This window comes from Salmo salar, chromosome ssa18, assembly GCF_905237065.1.
Source record: "Salmo salar chromosome ssa18, Ssal_v3.1, whole genome shotgun sequence".
NCBI lineage: Eukaryota > Metazoa > Chordata > Actinopteri > Salmoniformes > Salmonidae > Salmo > Salmo salar.
This window is the reverse complement of record NC_059459.1, coordinates 44001901-44016175: the sequence shown is the minus strand read 5'-3', so window position 1 is coordinate 44016175 and position 14275 is coordinate 44001901. Positions and strand designations below refer to the sequence as shown.

Sequence of the window (14275 nt, the reverse complement as noted above, 5' to 3'; positions counted from 1 at the left end):
GCCCAACGCTCTAACCACTAGACTACCTGCTGCCCCCTCTAACCACTAAACTACCTGCCTCCTCCCCCCTCTAACCACTAGAATACCTGCCGTCCCACAGCTCTTTTCTTTCTAAGGGTTCATGATCATCGTCTAAAAATCGTACTTGAACTCTTGATGCTATTGGCTTTTTCTGATCCTCAGGTCTTCCAGCTGCTCACTGTATTTGGTACAGTCAACGAACCAAGTCATTCAAAACAGGCAGAGCATTAAAGTAACTAACTCAAGGTAGGTCAACTGTATCCTATTAAACTAAAGCTGCATTTGGTACCCATGACCTTGAACTGTTCACTTTATGAAATGTCTAGTGTGACTTAACCTGTTAGGGCTAGGGGGCAGCATTTGCACGTCTGGATAAAAAAAATGTACCCGATTTAATCTGGTTACTAATCCTACCCAGTAACTAGAATATGCATATACTTATTATATATGGATAGAAAACACTCTAAAGTTTCTAAAACTGTTTGAATGGTGTCTGTGAGTATAACAGAACTCATTTGGCAGGCAAAACCCTGAGACATTTTCTGACAGGAAGTGGATACCTGATGTGTTGTATTACCTTTAAACCTATCCCATTGAAAAACACAGGGGCTGAGGAATATTTTGGCACTTCCTATTGCTTCCACTAGATGTCACCAGCCTTTACAAAGTGTTTTGAGTCTTCTGGAGGGAGATCTGACCGAACAAGAGCCATGGAACGATGATGTCCCATTAGACACCTGGCGCGCGAGTTCATGTTGGGTACCCTCGTTCCAATACGTTATAAAAGAGTATGCATTCGTCCACCTTGAATATTATTCATGTTCTGGTTAAAAAAGGCCCTAATGATTTATGCTATACAACGTTTGACATGTTTGAACGAACGTAAATATATTTTTTCCCCTCGTTCATGACGAGAAGTCCGGCTGGCTTAGATCATGTGCTAACAAGACGGAGATTTTTGGACATAAATGATGAGCTTTTTTGAACAAAACTACATTCGTTATGGACCTGTGATACCTGGAAGTGACATCTGATGAAGAGAATCAAAGGTAATGGATTATTTACATAGTATTTTCGATTTTAGATCTTCCCAACATGACGTCTAGTCTGTATCGCAACGCGTATTTTTCTGGGCGCAGTGCTCAGATTATTGCAAAGTGTGATTTCCCAGTAAGGTTATTTTTAAATCTGGCAAGTTGATTGCGTTCAAGAGATGTAAATCTATAATTCTTTAAATGACAATATAATATTTTACCAATGTTTTCTAATTTTAATCATTTAATTTGTGACGCTGACTTGACTGCCGGTTATTGGAGGGAAACGATTTCCTCAACATCAATGCCATAGTAAAACGCTGTTTTTGGATATAAATATGAACTTGATAGAACTAAAAATGCATGCATTGTCTAACATAATGTCCTAGGAGTGTCATCTGATGGAGATTGTAAAAGGTTAGTGCATCATTTTAGCTGGTTTTATGGTTTTGGTTACCCTGTCTTCGAATTGACAAAACATTACACACAACTCTTGTAAATGTACTGTCCTAACATACTCTAAATTCATGCTTTCGCCGTAAAACCTTTTTGAAATCGTAAAACGTGGTTAGATTAAGAAGATGTTTATCTTTCAAAGGGTGTAAAATAGTTGTATGTTTGAAAAATTTGAATTTTGACATTTATTTGGATTCAAATTTGCCGCTCTTGAAATGCATCTGCTGTTGATGGAGTGCACCACGGGTGGCACGCTAGCGTCCCACCTAGCCCATAGAGGTTAAGCATTCCAGGTGAAGCTGGTTGAGAGAATGCCAATAGTGTGCAAAGCTGTCATCAAGGCAAAGGGTGACTACTTTGAATAATCTCAAATATAAAATATAGTTTGATTTGTTTAACACTTTTTTGGTTACTACATGATTCCATATGTGTTATTTCATAGTTTTGATGTTTTCACTATTATTCTACAATTTTGAAAATAGTAAAAATAAAGAGAACCCTTGAATGAGTAAGTGTTGTAAAACTGTTGAACGGTAGTCTACATCCATATGTGATCTCTGTGGGAATTGAACCAACCATCATGCTCTTACAAACTGAGCCATACAGTTCAACTAACCTCTATTCTTTACAAACTTCTCCCTCCTTGACACGTCTCTATTCCTGACCTACCTGTATGTTGAGTCGTCCTCTGTGTGCTCCCAGCCCGTAACGTCTCATCGTGGAGGCATGGAGCTGAAAGTCATCAATCTTCAGGGTCTCCAGTCCCATGGGAGGGCATTCTGAAGGAACAAAACCACATGGTTAGTACTGTGAAGGAACAAAACCACATGGTTAGTACTGTGAAGGATCTAAACCATATGGTTAGTACTGTGAAGGAGCAAAACCACATGGTTAGTACTGTGAAGGAACTAAACCATATGGTTAGTACTGTGAAGGAACAAAACCACATGGTTAGTACTGTGAAGGAACAAAACCACATGGTTAGTACTGTGAAGGAGCTAAACCACATGGTTAGAACTGTGAAGGAACAAAACCGCATGGATAGTACTGTGAAGGAACTAAACCACATGGTTAGTACTGTGAAGGAACTAAATCACATGGTTAGTACTGTGAAGGAACTAAACCATATGGTTAGTACTGTGAAGGAACAAAACCACATGGTTAGTACTGTGAAGGAACTAAACCATATGGTTAGTACTGTGAAGGAACAAAACCACATGGTTAGTACTGTGAATGAACTAAACCATATGGTTAGTACTGTGAAGGAACTAAACCACATGTTTAGTACTGTGAAGGAACAAAACCACATGGTTAGTACTGTGAAGGAGCTAAACCACATGGTTAGTACTGTGAAGGAACAAAACCACATGGATAGTACTGTGAAGGAACAAAACCGCATGGATAGTACTGTGAAGGAACTAAATCACATGGTTAGTACTGTGAAGGAAATAAACCACATGGTTAGTACTGTGAATGAACTAAACCATATGGTTAGTACTGTGAATGAACTAAACCATATGGTTAGTACTGTGAAGGAACTAAATCACATGGTTAGTAGTGTGAAGGAACAAAACCACATGGTTAGTACTGTGAAGGAACTAAACCACATGGTTAGTACTGTGAAGGAACATAACCACATGGTTAGTACAGTGAAGGAACTAAATCACATGGTTAGTACTGTGAAGGAACATAACCACATGGTTAGTACTGTGAAGGAACTAAAACACATGGTTAGAACTCTGGTCTACAGTCCAATGGAAGGGCATTCTGATTGGTTAGTACTGTGGAACCATTATCAGGGCTGACCAATAAAAAGAGTTGGAAGATGAGACTGCTAAGATGCTGGAATGAGAGACACACCAATCAACACACACCCACACACACACACCACACACCACACACACCCCACACACACACACACACACACACACGACTGCGTGGCAAAACACGACTCCATCATCAAGTTTGTTGACAACCCGAATGTGGTAAGCCTGATCAGAGACAACAATGAGACAGCCTACAGGGAGGAGGTCAGAGACCTGGCAGTGTGTTGTCTGGACAACAATCTCTCCCTCAACGTCAGCAAGACTAAGGAGCTGATGGTGGACTACAGGAAACAGGGGGGTGCACGGCCCCATCCACATTGACGTGGCTGAAGTGGAGAGGGTCAAGTTCCTTGGCGTGCAAGTTCCTTGGCGTGCACATTAGTGAGGACCTGACGGGGACACATCACAGCGACTGAAGAAATTTGGCACGGCCCCTCAGATCCTCAAGAACGTCTATAGATGCACCATTGAGAGCATCTTGTCTTGCTGCATCACCGCCTGGTACGGCAACTGCACCGGCCTCAACCACAAGAGGGTGGTGTGGACGGCCCAGTACATCACAAGGAGTGAGCTCCCTGCCCCACAGGACATTTACACCAGGCGTCTCAGGAAGGCCCGGACAATCGTCAAGGACTCCAGTCACCCGAGCGACGGACTGTTCACTCCGTTACCATCTGGCAGACGATATCGGAGTGTCGGGCCTCGGACCAATAGGCTCCGAGACAGCTTCTAACAGCAGGCCATTAGACTGCTGAACAGATAACCCCAGCTGTCTACCGGCTCAGACCTGCTGTTCATATGCACCTTAGAGACTATTCCCATTGACTCTCCACACACACACACACACACACACACACACACACACACACACACACACACACACACACACACACACACACACATACACACACACACACACACACACACTCACACACAGTCTTCGCTGCTGTGTGCCAAGACACTGCTCTACCAAGTTACTGCCCTGCCAAGACACTGCTCTACCAAGTTACTGCCCTGCCAAGACACTGCTCTACCAAGTTACTGCTCTACCAAGACACTGCTCTACCAAGTTACTGCTCTACCAAGACACTGCCCTACCAAGACACTGCTCTACCAAGTTACTGCTCTACCAAGACACTGCTCTACCAAGACACTGCCCTACCAAGACACTGCTCTGCCAAGACACTGCTCTACCAAGTTACTGCTCTACCAAGACACTGCTCTGCCAAGACACTGCTCTACCAAGACACAGCTCTACCAAGACACTGCCCTACCAAGATACTGCTCTGCCAAGACACTGCTCTACCAAGACACTGCCCTACCAAGACACTGCTCTACCAAGACACTGCCCTACCAAGACACTGCTCTGCCAAGACACTGCTCTACCAAGTTATTGCCCTGCCAAGACACTGCCCTACCAAGACACTGCTCTGCCAAGACACTGCTCTACCAAGTTACTGCCCTGCCATGACACTGCTCTGCCAAGACACTGCTCTGCCAAGACACCGCCCTACCAAGACACTGCTCTGCCAAGACACTGCTCTGCCAAGACACTGCTCTACCAAGACACTGCCCTACCAAGACACTGCTCTGCCAAGACACCGCCCTACCAAGACACTGCTCTACCAAGACACTGCTCTGCCAAGACACTGTTCTGCCAAGACACTGCCCTACCAAGACAATGCTCTACCAAGACACTGCTCTGCCAAGACACCGCCCTACCAAGACACTGCTCTACCAAGACACTGCTCTGCCAAGACACTGTTCTGCCAAGACACTGCCCTACCAAGACACTGCTCTACCAAGACACTGCTCTACCAAGACACTGCTCTACCAAGTTACTGCTCTACCAAGACACTGCTCTACCAAGACACTGCTCTACCAAGTTACTGCTCTACCAAGACACTGCTCTACCAAGTTACTGCTCTACCAAGACACTGCTCTACCAAGACACTGCCCTACCAAGACACTGCCCTACCAAGACACTGCTCTGCCAAGACACTGCTCTACCAAGTTACTGCTCTACCAAGACACTGCTCTGCCAAGACACTGCTCTACCAAGACACAGCTCTACCAAGACACTGCCCTACCAAGATACTGCTCTGCCAAGACACTGCTCTACCAAGACACTGCCCTACCAAGACACTGCTCTACCAAGACACTGCCCTACCAAGACACTGCTCTGCCAAGACACTGCTCTACCAAGTTACTGCTCTGCCAAGACACTGCTCTACCAAGTTACTGCCCTGCCAAGACACTGCCCTACCAAGACACTGCTCTGCCAAGACACTGCCCTACCAAGACACTGCTCTGCCAAGACACTGCTCTACCAAGTTACTGCCCTACCATGACACTGCTCTGCCAAGACACTGCTCTGCCAAGACACCGCCCTACCAAGACACTGCTCTGCCAAGACACTGCTCTGCCAAGACACTGCTCTACCAAGACACTGCCCTACCAAGACACTGCTCTGCCAAGACACCGCCCTACCAAGACACTGCTCTACCAAGACACTGCTCTGCCAAGAGACTGTTCTGCCAAGACACTGCCCTACCAAGACAATGCTCTACCAAAACACTGCTCTACCAAGACACTGCCCTACCAAGACACTGCTCTGCCAAGACACTGTTCTGCCAAGACACTGCCCTACCAAGACAATGCTCTACCAAGACACTGCTCTACCAAGACACTGCCCTACCAAGACACTGCTCTACCAAGACACTGCTCTGCCAAGACACTGTTCTGCCAAGACACTGCCCTACCAAGACACTGCTCTACCAAGACACTGCTCTACCAAGACACTGCTCTACCAAGTTACTGCTCTACCAAGACACTGCTCTACCAAGACACTGCTCTACCAAGACACTGCTCTACCTAGACACTGCCCTACCAAGACACTGCCCTAACAAGACACTGCTCTACCAAGACACTGCTCTACCAAGTTACTGCTCTACCAAGACACTGCTCTACCAAGACACTGCTCTACCAAGTTACTGCCCTACCATGACACTGCCCTACCAAGACACTGCCCTACCAAGACACTGCTCTACCAAGACACTGCTCTACCAAGTTCCTGCCCTACCAAGACACTGCTCTACCAAGACACTGCTCTGCCAAGACACTGCTCTACCAAGACACTGCTCTGCCAAGACACTGCTCTGCCAAGACACTGCCCTAACAAGACACTGCTCTGCCAAGACACTGCTCTGCCAAGACACTGCTCTACCTAGACACTGCCCTACCAAGACACTGCTCTACCAAGACACTGCTCTACCAAGACACTTGACATAATACATTCACAATGCATACTATATATCATATTGTCTACATATTCAAAATATTTTATATATTCTATACAGTATATTCTACAGATTCTATACATTCTAGAGATTCTATATATTCTACAGATTCTACAGATTCTATAGATTCCCCATATTCTACAGATTCTATACTTTCTACATATTCTACACATTCTATATATTCTACAGATTCTACATATACTACAGATTCTATATATTCTACAGATTCTATATATTCTAAATATTCTACAGATTCTATATATTCTATACATTCTACAGATTCTACATTTTCAACATATTCTACATATTCTATAGATTCTACACATTTGAAAGATTGTACATATTTTATGGATTCTACATATCCTATAGATTGTACATATTGCACAGATTCTACAGATTCTATATATTCAACATATTCAATAGATTCTACATATTCTGTGGATTGTACATGTTCTATAGATTCTACATATTCTAAAGATTCTACATATTTTATAGATTCTACATATTCTACATATTTTTTAGATTCTACACTTTCTTCAAATTCTATAGATTTGACATATTCTAAATATTCTAAAGATTCTACATATGTTTTATAGATTCTACATATTCTAAAGATTCTACATATTTTATAGATTCTACATATTCTATGGATTCTACATATTCTATATATTGTTAATATTGTACATGTTCTATATATTCTACATATACTATACATTATATACATTCTAAATGTTCTACATATTCTACATATTCTATATATTGTACATATTCTAAATAATCTACAGATTCTACATATTCTACAGATTCTACATTTTCTAAATATTCTATATATTCTACATATTATATATATTCCAGATATTCATTTTTTTTTTAAATATTGTACATATTTTATATATTCCACATATTCTATATATTGTACATATTCTAAATAATCTTCATATTCTACAGATTCTATAGATTCTATATATTCTACAGATTCTATATATTCTATAGATTCAACATATTCCACCACAAGCAACCAGTTATTACTATGCATACTACTATATTTGGGATTTGACGTTTGATTATTATTGATATTTGTACTGCACTGTTGAGGAAAGCTTGCCAGTAAGCATTTCACTGCACTGTTAATACCTGCTGTATCCTGTGTATGTGACTAATAAACTTTGATTTGATTTGGCACACAAACACTGAGCAAAACACATGAGAAACACTGATGTGACAGGGTCGTAAGTTCACCTGTGGTCAATTAAACACCTTCACAAATAACCAGACAAGACATGTTGTCAAGGTCTAGGAAATCAAAACAATAAGGTCTAGCAAGTGTCTTCACTGACATTTTCAATCTCTCCCTGTCCGAGTCTGTAATACCAACATGTTTTAAGGATACCACCATGGTGCCTGTGCCCAAGAACACTAAGGTAACCTGTCTAAATGACTACCGACCTGTTGCACTCCCGTCTGTATCCATGAAGTGCTTTGAAAGGCTGGTCATGGCTCATATCAACACCATCATCCCAGAAACCCTAGACCCACTCCAATTTGCATACCGCCCAAACAGATCCACAGATGATGCAATCTCTATTGCACTCCACACTGCCCTTTCCCACCTGGACAAAAGGAACACCTATGTGAGAATGCTATTCATTGACTACAGCTCAGCATTCAACACCATAGTGCCTTCAAAGCTCATCACTAAGCTAAGGACCCTGGGACTAAACACCTCCCTCTGCAACTGGATCCTGGACTTCCTGACGGGCCGCCCCCAGGTGGTAAGGGCAGGTAACAACACATCTGCCACGCTGATCCTCAACACAAGGGTCCCTCAGGGGGGTGTGCCCAGTCCCCTCCTGTACTCCCTGTTCACTCATGACTGCACGGCCAGGCACAACTCCAACACCATCATTAAATGTGCTGATGACACAACGGCGGTAGGCCTGATCACCGACAACAACGAGACGGCCATAGGGAGGAGGTCAGAGACCTGGCCAGAGACCTGGCCATGTGGTGCCAGGACAACAACCTCTCCCTCAACGTGATCAAGACAAAGGAGATGTTTGTGGCCTACAGGAAAAAGAGGACCGAGCATGCCCCCATTCTCATCAACAGGGCTGCAGTGGAGCAGGTTGAGAGCTTCAAGTTCCTTGGTGTCCACATCACCAACAAACTAACATGGTCCAAGCACACCAAGACAGTCGTGAAGAGAGCACAAACCTATTCTCCCTCGGGAGACTGAAAAGATTTGATATGGGTCCTCAGATCCTCAAAAGGTTCTACAGCTGCACCATAGAGAGCATCCTGACTGGTTGCATCACTCCCTGGTATGGCAACTGCTTGGCCTCTGACCACAAGGCACTACAGAGGGAATTGCAAACGGCCCAGTACATCACTGGGGCCAAGCTTTCTGCCATCCAGGACCTCGATACCAGGCGGTGTCAAAGACTCCAGCCACCCTAGTCATAGACTGTTCTCTCTGCTACCGCACGGCAAGCAGTACTGGAGTGCCAAGTCTAGGTCCAAGAGGCTTCTAAACAGCTTCTACCCCCAAGCCATAAGACTCCTGAACATCTAGTCAAATGGCTACCCAGACTATTTGCACTCCCCCCCCCCCCCCTTTACACCGCTGCTACTCTCTGTTGTTATCATCTATGCATAGTCACTTTAATTACCTACATGTACATACTACCTCAACTAACCGGTGCCCCCGCACATTGACTCTGTACCGGCACCCACCTGTATATATTGTTATTTTTTACTGCTGCTCCTTAATTACTTGTTACTTTTATCTCTTATTCTTATCCGTATTTTTTCGGGGGGGGGACTGCACTGTTGGTTAGGGGTTCGTAAGTACGCATTTCACTGTTAGGTCTACACCTGTTGTATTCTGCGCATGTGACTAATATATATATATATATTTTGGGGGGGATGAAGGGAAGAACAATGTGATTGGTGACTGTTGAACTGCTACAGCTACATCAGTGTTTACAGAGATATAGATGCTTTGCTCACAAGATTAGGGCCCATCGGTGTTTATAGAGATATAGATGCTTTGCTCACAAGATCAGGGCCCATCGGTGTTTATAGAGATGTCATGACGTTGGCCTCTTTGAGTACAGGGAGGACAGTTGACCCCCTCCCCCTTGCACCATCCCCCAACCTACCTCCCCCCACCCAGTCCCTGTGTGAAGGGGTGGTAAAATTCCAGAGGAGAATCTCTGGCCACATGGCCCATAGAGAGACACAGGAAATTCTTCCAACTCACAGAATTGCGGAACCGAACGACATTTATGTTCTGGAGAAGGTATGGAAGATTGGTGAAGAATCCAGCTACGAACTGGTCCGCTTGGTACAATTTTGTGATACTCAGAAGAGACAATATAGCCATATTACCATAAAACTGTTTATATAATAGCCTCAGCGATGGGACTTGCATCCAAATGGTTGTATAGAATGTATTAATAAGGATAAAGCTATTTTGAGATGCTGTGTACTGATGTTAATGTGATAGAATGTATTTATGTTCAAAGATTAAATCAGTCATCGGCACGCTCCCAGGGACACAGACAGGACCAGGCGTCATGTGACAAGCCTGTTCTATGTTCACTATAAAACCCCACCCTGATTTACTTTCTTCAGAATGAGTGAGTGCAAAGGATTAGCATGTCAATTGTTAATATTAATGAACTCTGTGTGCCTCCTCAGCTGAACTTTTTATGACCCTTTGTCTAACAGACCAGCCATGCCTGTTTAGCCCACTAGGGCACATTACTCTACCAATTCTTTGTGATGATAATTACTGTTTGTATACTTTCTGTGAATTACTTAGTTTAGTAAATAAATCATTTTAAGACAATTGATGTATGGATGATTTTAGTAAAGACTGGGTTCGTGCAGATACAACAATTTACGACGTTTGGAATGAGACTGGACGCGAGGTAAAATACACCATTTAAACCAGAAGATAATCGGCCTATACTATATAGAATATAATATATAATGTTACAATGTAGGAAAGTTATATTAGGAAAATTATAACTTTGTAATCTGAATATTTTCCTTGGTGCCCCGATCTCCTAGTTAATTACAATTAAACGATTAATCAGTTTGATCGCGTGATAATAATTACAGGGAGTTAATTGATAAACATGTCTTCAGTTTAATGGTACCCCAAAGACACGACAGAGATATAGATGCTTTGCTCACAAGATTAGGGCCCATCGGTGTTTATAGAGATATAGATGCTTTGCTCACAAGATCAGAGCCCATCAGTGTTTATAGAGATATAGATGCTTTTCTCACAAGATTAGGGATCATCGGTGTTTATAGAGATATAGATGCTTTGCTCACAAGATTAGGGCTCATCGGTGTTTAAAGAGATATATAGATGCTTTGCTCACAAGATCAGGGCCCATCAGTGTTTATAGAGATATAGATGCTTTGCTCACAAGATTAGGGCCCATCGGGTGTGATCTGTGATTGTCCGACACATCTTCTAAAGATTTCTGGACGAGGTGACGTCGCCCAGTGAGAGACCCAAAGTTCAAATAAGTGATCTCTTGTGAAACCAAGTTCTGCTTCTCAAATGGCCCTCTAAATCCCTATGAAGTGCACTACTTTTGACCAGGGCCCCATAGGGTAAAGTAGTGCACTATAATAGCGAAAGAGGTCCATTTGGGAAGTAGACCACCAGATGGTTTAACAGCTTCTTGGTATTCATACAGCGTCTCAGAGGAGGATCTGAGATCAGTTTAGGTTTTTATATAATAATGGATAACATTATATAGACAAGGGGGGACCTGATCCAAGATCATCACTCCTACTCTGAGATGATTTGTGGATATGGGCCCATGATCGTGATGTTAGGAGGAGAGTAGACCACTCCAAACTAAACCACAGCTCTGGGATATTTCAAAGCAGCTATTTCCACCCGGGCATACGTCTGTTAGTACATGCAGCATGGCCTGCACATGGTTTCCAACACTCTGCTGTCTCACGGCCAAATGCATTATGTTTGCTACGTCAGCGGAGACAAGAGTTGGCTGTCACACATGAACAGGATGACAAGCTGAATTAAAAGCAGATGAGCATTGACTATTGAATTCTTCACTTCTTCTGAAAAATATATGTGAATCTGTATGAAATGGTATGGTATGTTTCTCTGTATGGAATGGTATGTCTATCTGTACGGAATGGTATGGGTATCTGTACGGAATGGAATGGAATGTGTATCTGTATGGAATGGAATGTGTATCTGTATGGAATGGAATGGTATGTGTATCTGTATGGAATGGTATGTCTATCTGTATGGAATGGAATGGTATGTGTATCTGTATGGAATGCAATGGTATGTCTATCTGTATGGAATGGAATGGTATGTCTATCTGTATGGAATGGAATGGTATGTGTATCTGTATGGAATGGAATGGAATGTCTATCTGTATGGAATGGAATGGTATGTCTATCTGTATGGAATGGAATGGTATGTGTATCTGTATGGAATGGAATGGAATGTCTATCTGTATGGAATGGAATGGTATGTGTATCTGTATGGAATGCAATGGAATGGAATGTCTATCTGTATGGAATGGAATGGTATGTGTATCTGTATGGAATGGAATGGAATGGAATGTCTATCTGTATGGAATGTAATGCTATGTGTATCTGTATGGAATGGTATGTCTATCTGTATGGAATGGAATGGTATGTGTATCTGTATGGAATGGAATGGTATGTCTATCTGTATGGAATGGAATGGTATGTGTATCTGTATGGAATGGAATGGTTTGTCTATCTGTATGGAATGGAATGGAATGTGTATCTGTATGGAATGGAATGGTATGTCTATCTGTATGGAATGGAATGGTATGTCTATCTGTATGGAATGGAATGGAATGTGTATCTGTATGGAATGGAATGTATATCTGTATGGAATGGAATGTCTATCTGTATGGAATGGTATGTGTATCTGTATGGAATGGTTTGTGTATCTGTATGGAATGGTATGTTTATCTGTATGGAATGGTTTGTGTATCTGCATGAAATAGAATGTGTATCTGTATGAAATAGAATGTGTATCTGTATGGAATGTTATGTCTATCTGTATGGAATCTCTATGTCTCTCTCTCTCTCTCTCTCTCTCTCTCTCTCTCTCTCTCTCTACCTGTCCCACTCTCTCTCTACCTGTCTCTCTCTCTCTACCTGTCTCTCTCTACCTCTCTCTCTTTCTCTACCTCTCTCTCTCTCTCTCTCTCTCTCTCTCTCTCTCTACCTGTCTCTCTCTCTCTCTCTCTCTCTCTCTCTCTCTACCTGTCTCTCTCTCTCTCTACCTGTCTCTCTCTCTCTACCTGTCTCTCTCTACCTGTCTCTCTCTCTCTACCTGTCTCTCTACCTGTCTCTCTATCTCTACCTGTCTCTCTCTCTCTACCTGTCTCTCTCTACCTGTCTCTCTCTCTCTGACCCGGGATCATCATCCATCATACTCTAACAGGAACAGAGAGACACATAAATCACACATATCCTGTGAGATCCAAAAACCACATACTGATATGATTAATAAAGCTCAGTCCATTTATCCCAGGCAAGCTTTATCAAATTGATTGAAACATTCTATCCTGTGTACGATAAGAGTCTAATAGCCAACAAGCCTGCAGCTTATCCACCGGTGGGTCTGACCAATTAGTACGGTATTTACAGTACACAGGAAGGCAGCACCTGTGTTGCCCTTCCTATGACCCAGAGCTGACAAACCAACATTTACCGTAGGAAAGGAAACACCAACATAAAGTGTGTTAATAAGGCGTTGGGCCACCAGCAGCCAGAACAGCTTCAATCCACCTTGACATAGATTCTACAGGTGTCTGGAACTCTATTGTGATGTCATTCTTCCATGAGAAATTCCATCATTTAGTGTTCTGTTGATGACGGTGGGACAACGCCGTCTCAGGCGCCGGCTCCAGAATCTCCCATACGGGTTGAGATCTGGTGATTGAGACGGCCATCGCATATGGTTTACATCGTTTTGATGCTCATCAAATCCTTCAGTGACCACCAGTATCCTGTGGATGGGAGAATTTCCATCCTATTGGGGGCATAGCCATGGTAGCCAAAATAATGGCCTGCCCAGCATTTTAATACATGACCCTAAGCATGATGGGATGTTAATCGCTTAATGAACTCAGGAACCACACCTGTGTGGAAGCACCTGCTTTCAATATACTTTTGTATCCCTCATTTACTCAAATGTTTCTATTCTGTTGACAGTTACCTGTACACACACTACCTGTGTCCCAAATGGCACCATTCTCCCTATATAGTGCACTACTTTGTACCAGAGCCAACCAAAGCCCCATTGGCCCTGGTTAAAAATAGTGCACAAGATATACATGTAGTATCTTAATTTGCAGCAACAGGAAATGTAAATTATTATGTGGATTATAAATAATGGATATTGATACTTTTTTGTCGCAAGGTCAAATTCAAGTCTGAAATTTCAAAGCGGAAACTTACAATCTTCAGAAGCCTTTTTTCTTCTGCAACAAGGTGATCAAATTAAGACGGTACATCTGTAGGGAACAAGGTGCCATTTGGGACACGACACAGTACCTAGACCCAGCGGTGTTTGTTCAGCGCGGCATCAGAA

At 42.8% G+C, this 14275-nt stretch overlaps 1 protein-coding gene across 1 annotated transcript in view; it reads right to left on the bottom strand.

The window, feature by feature from the left end:
* cpxm2 (carboxypeptidase X (M14 family), member 2) overlaps positions 1 to 14275 on the bottom strand; it is a 110690-nt gene that overhangs the window by 75770 nt on the left and 20645 nt on the right. The window contains exon 3 of the mRNA XM_045701180.1: positions 2181 to 2290. Coding sequence (XP_045557136.1) covers positions 2181 to 2290 — 110 coding nt within the window. The remainder of the gene's footprint in view (positions 1 to 2180; positions 2291 to 14275) is intronic.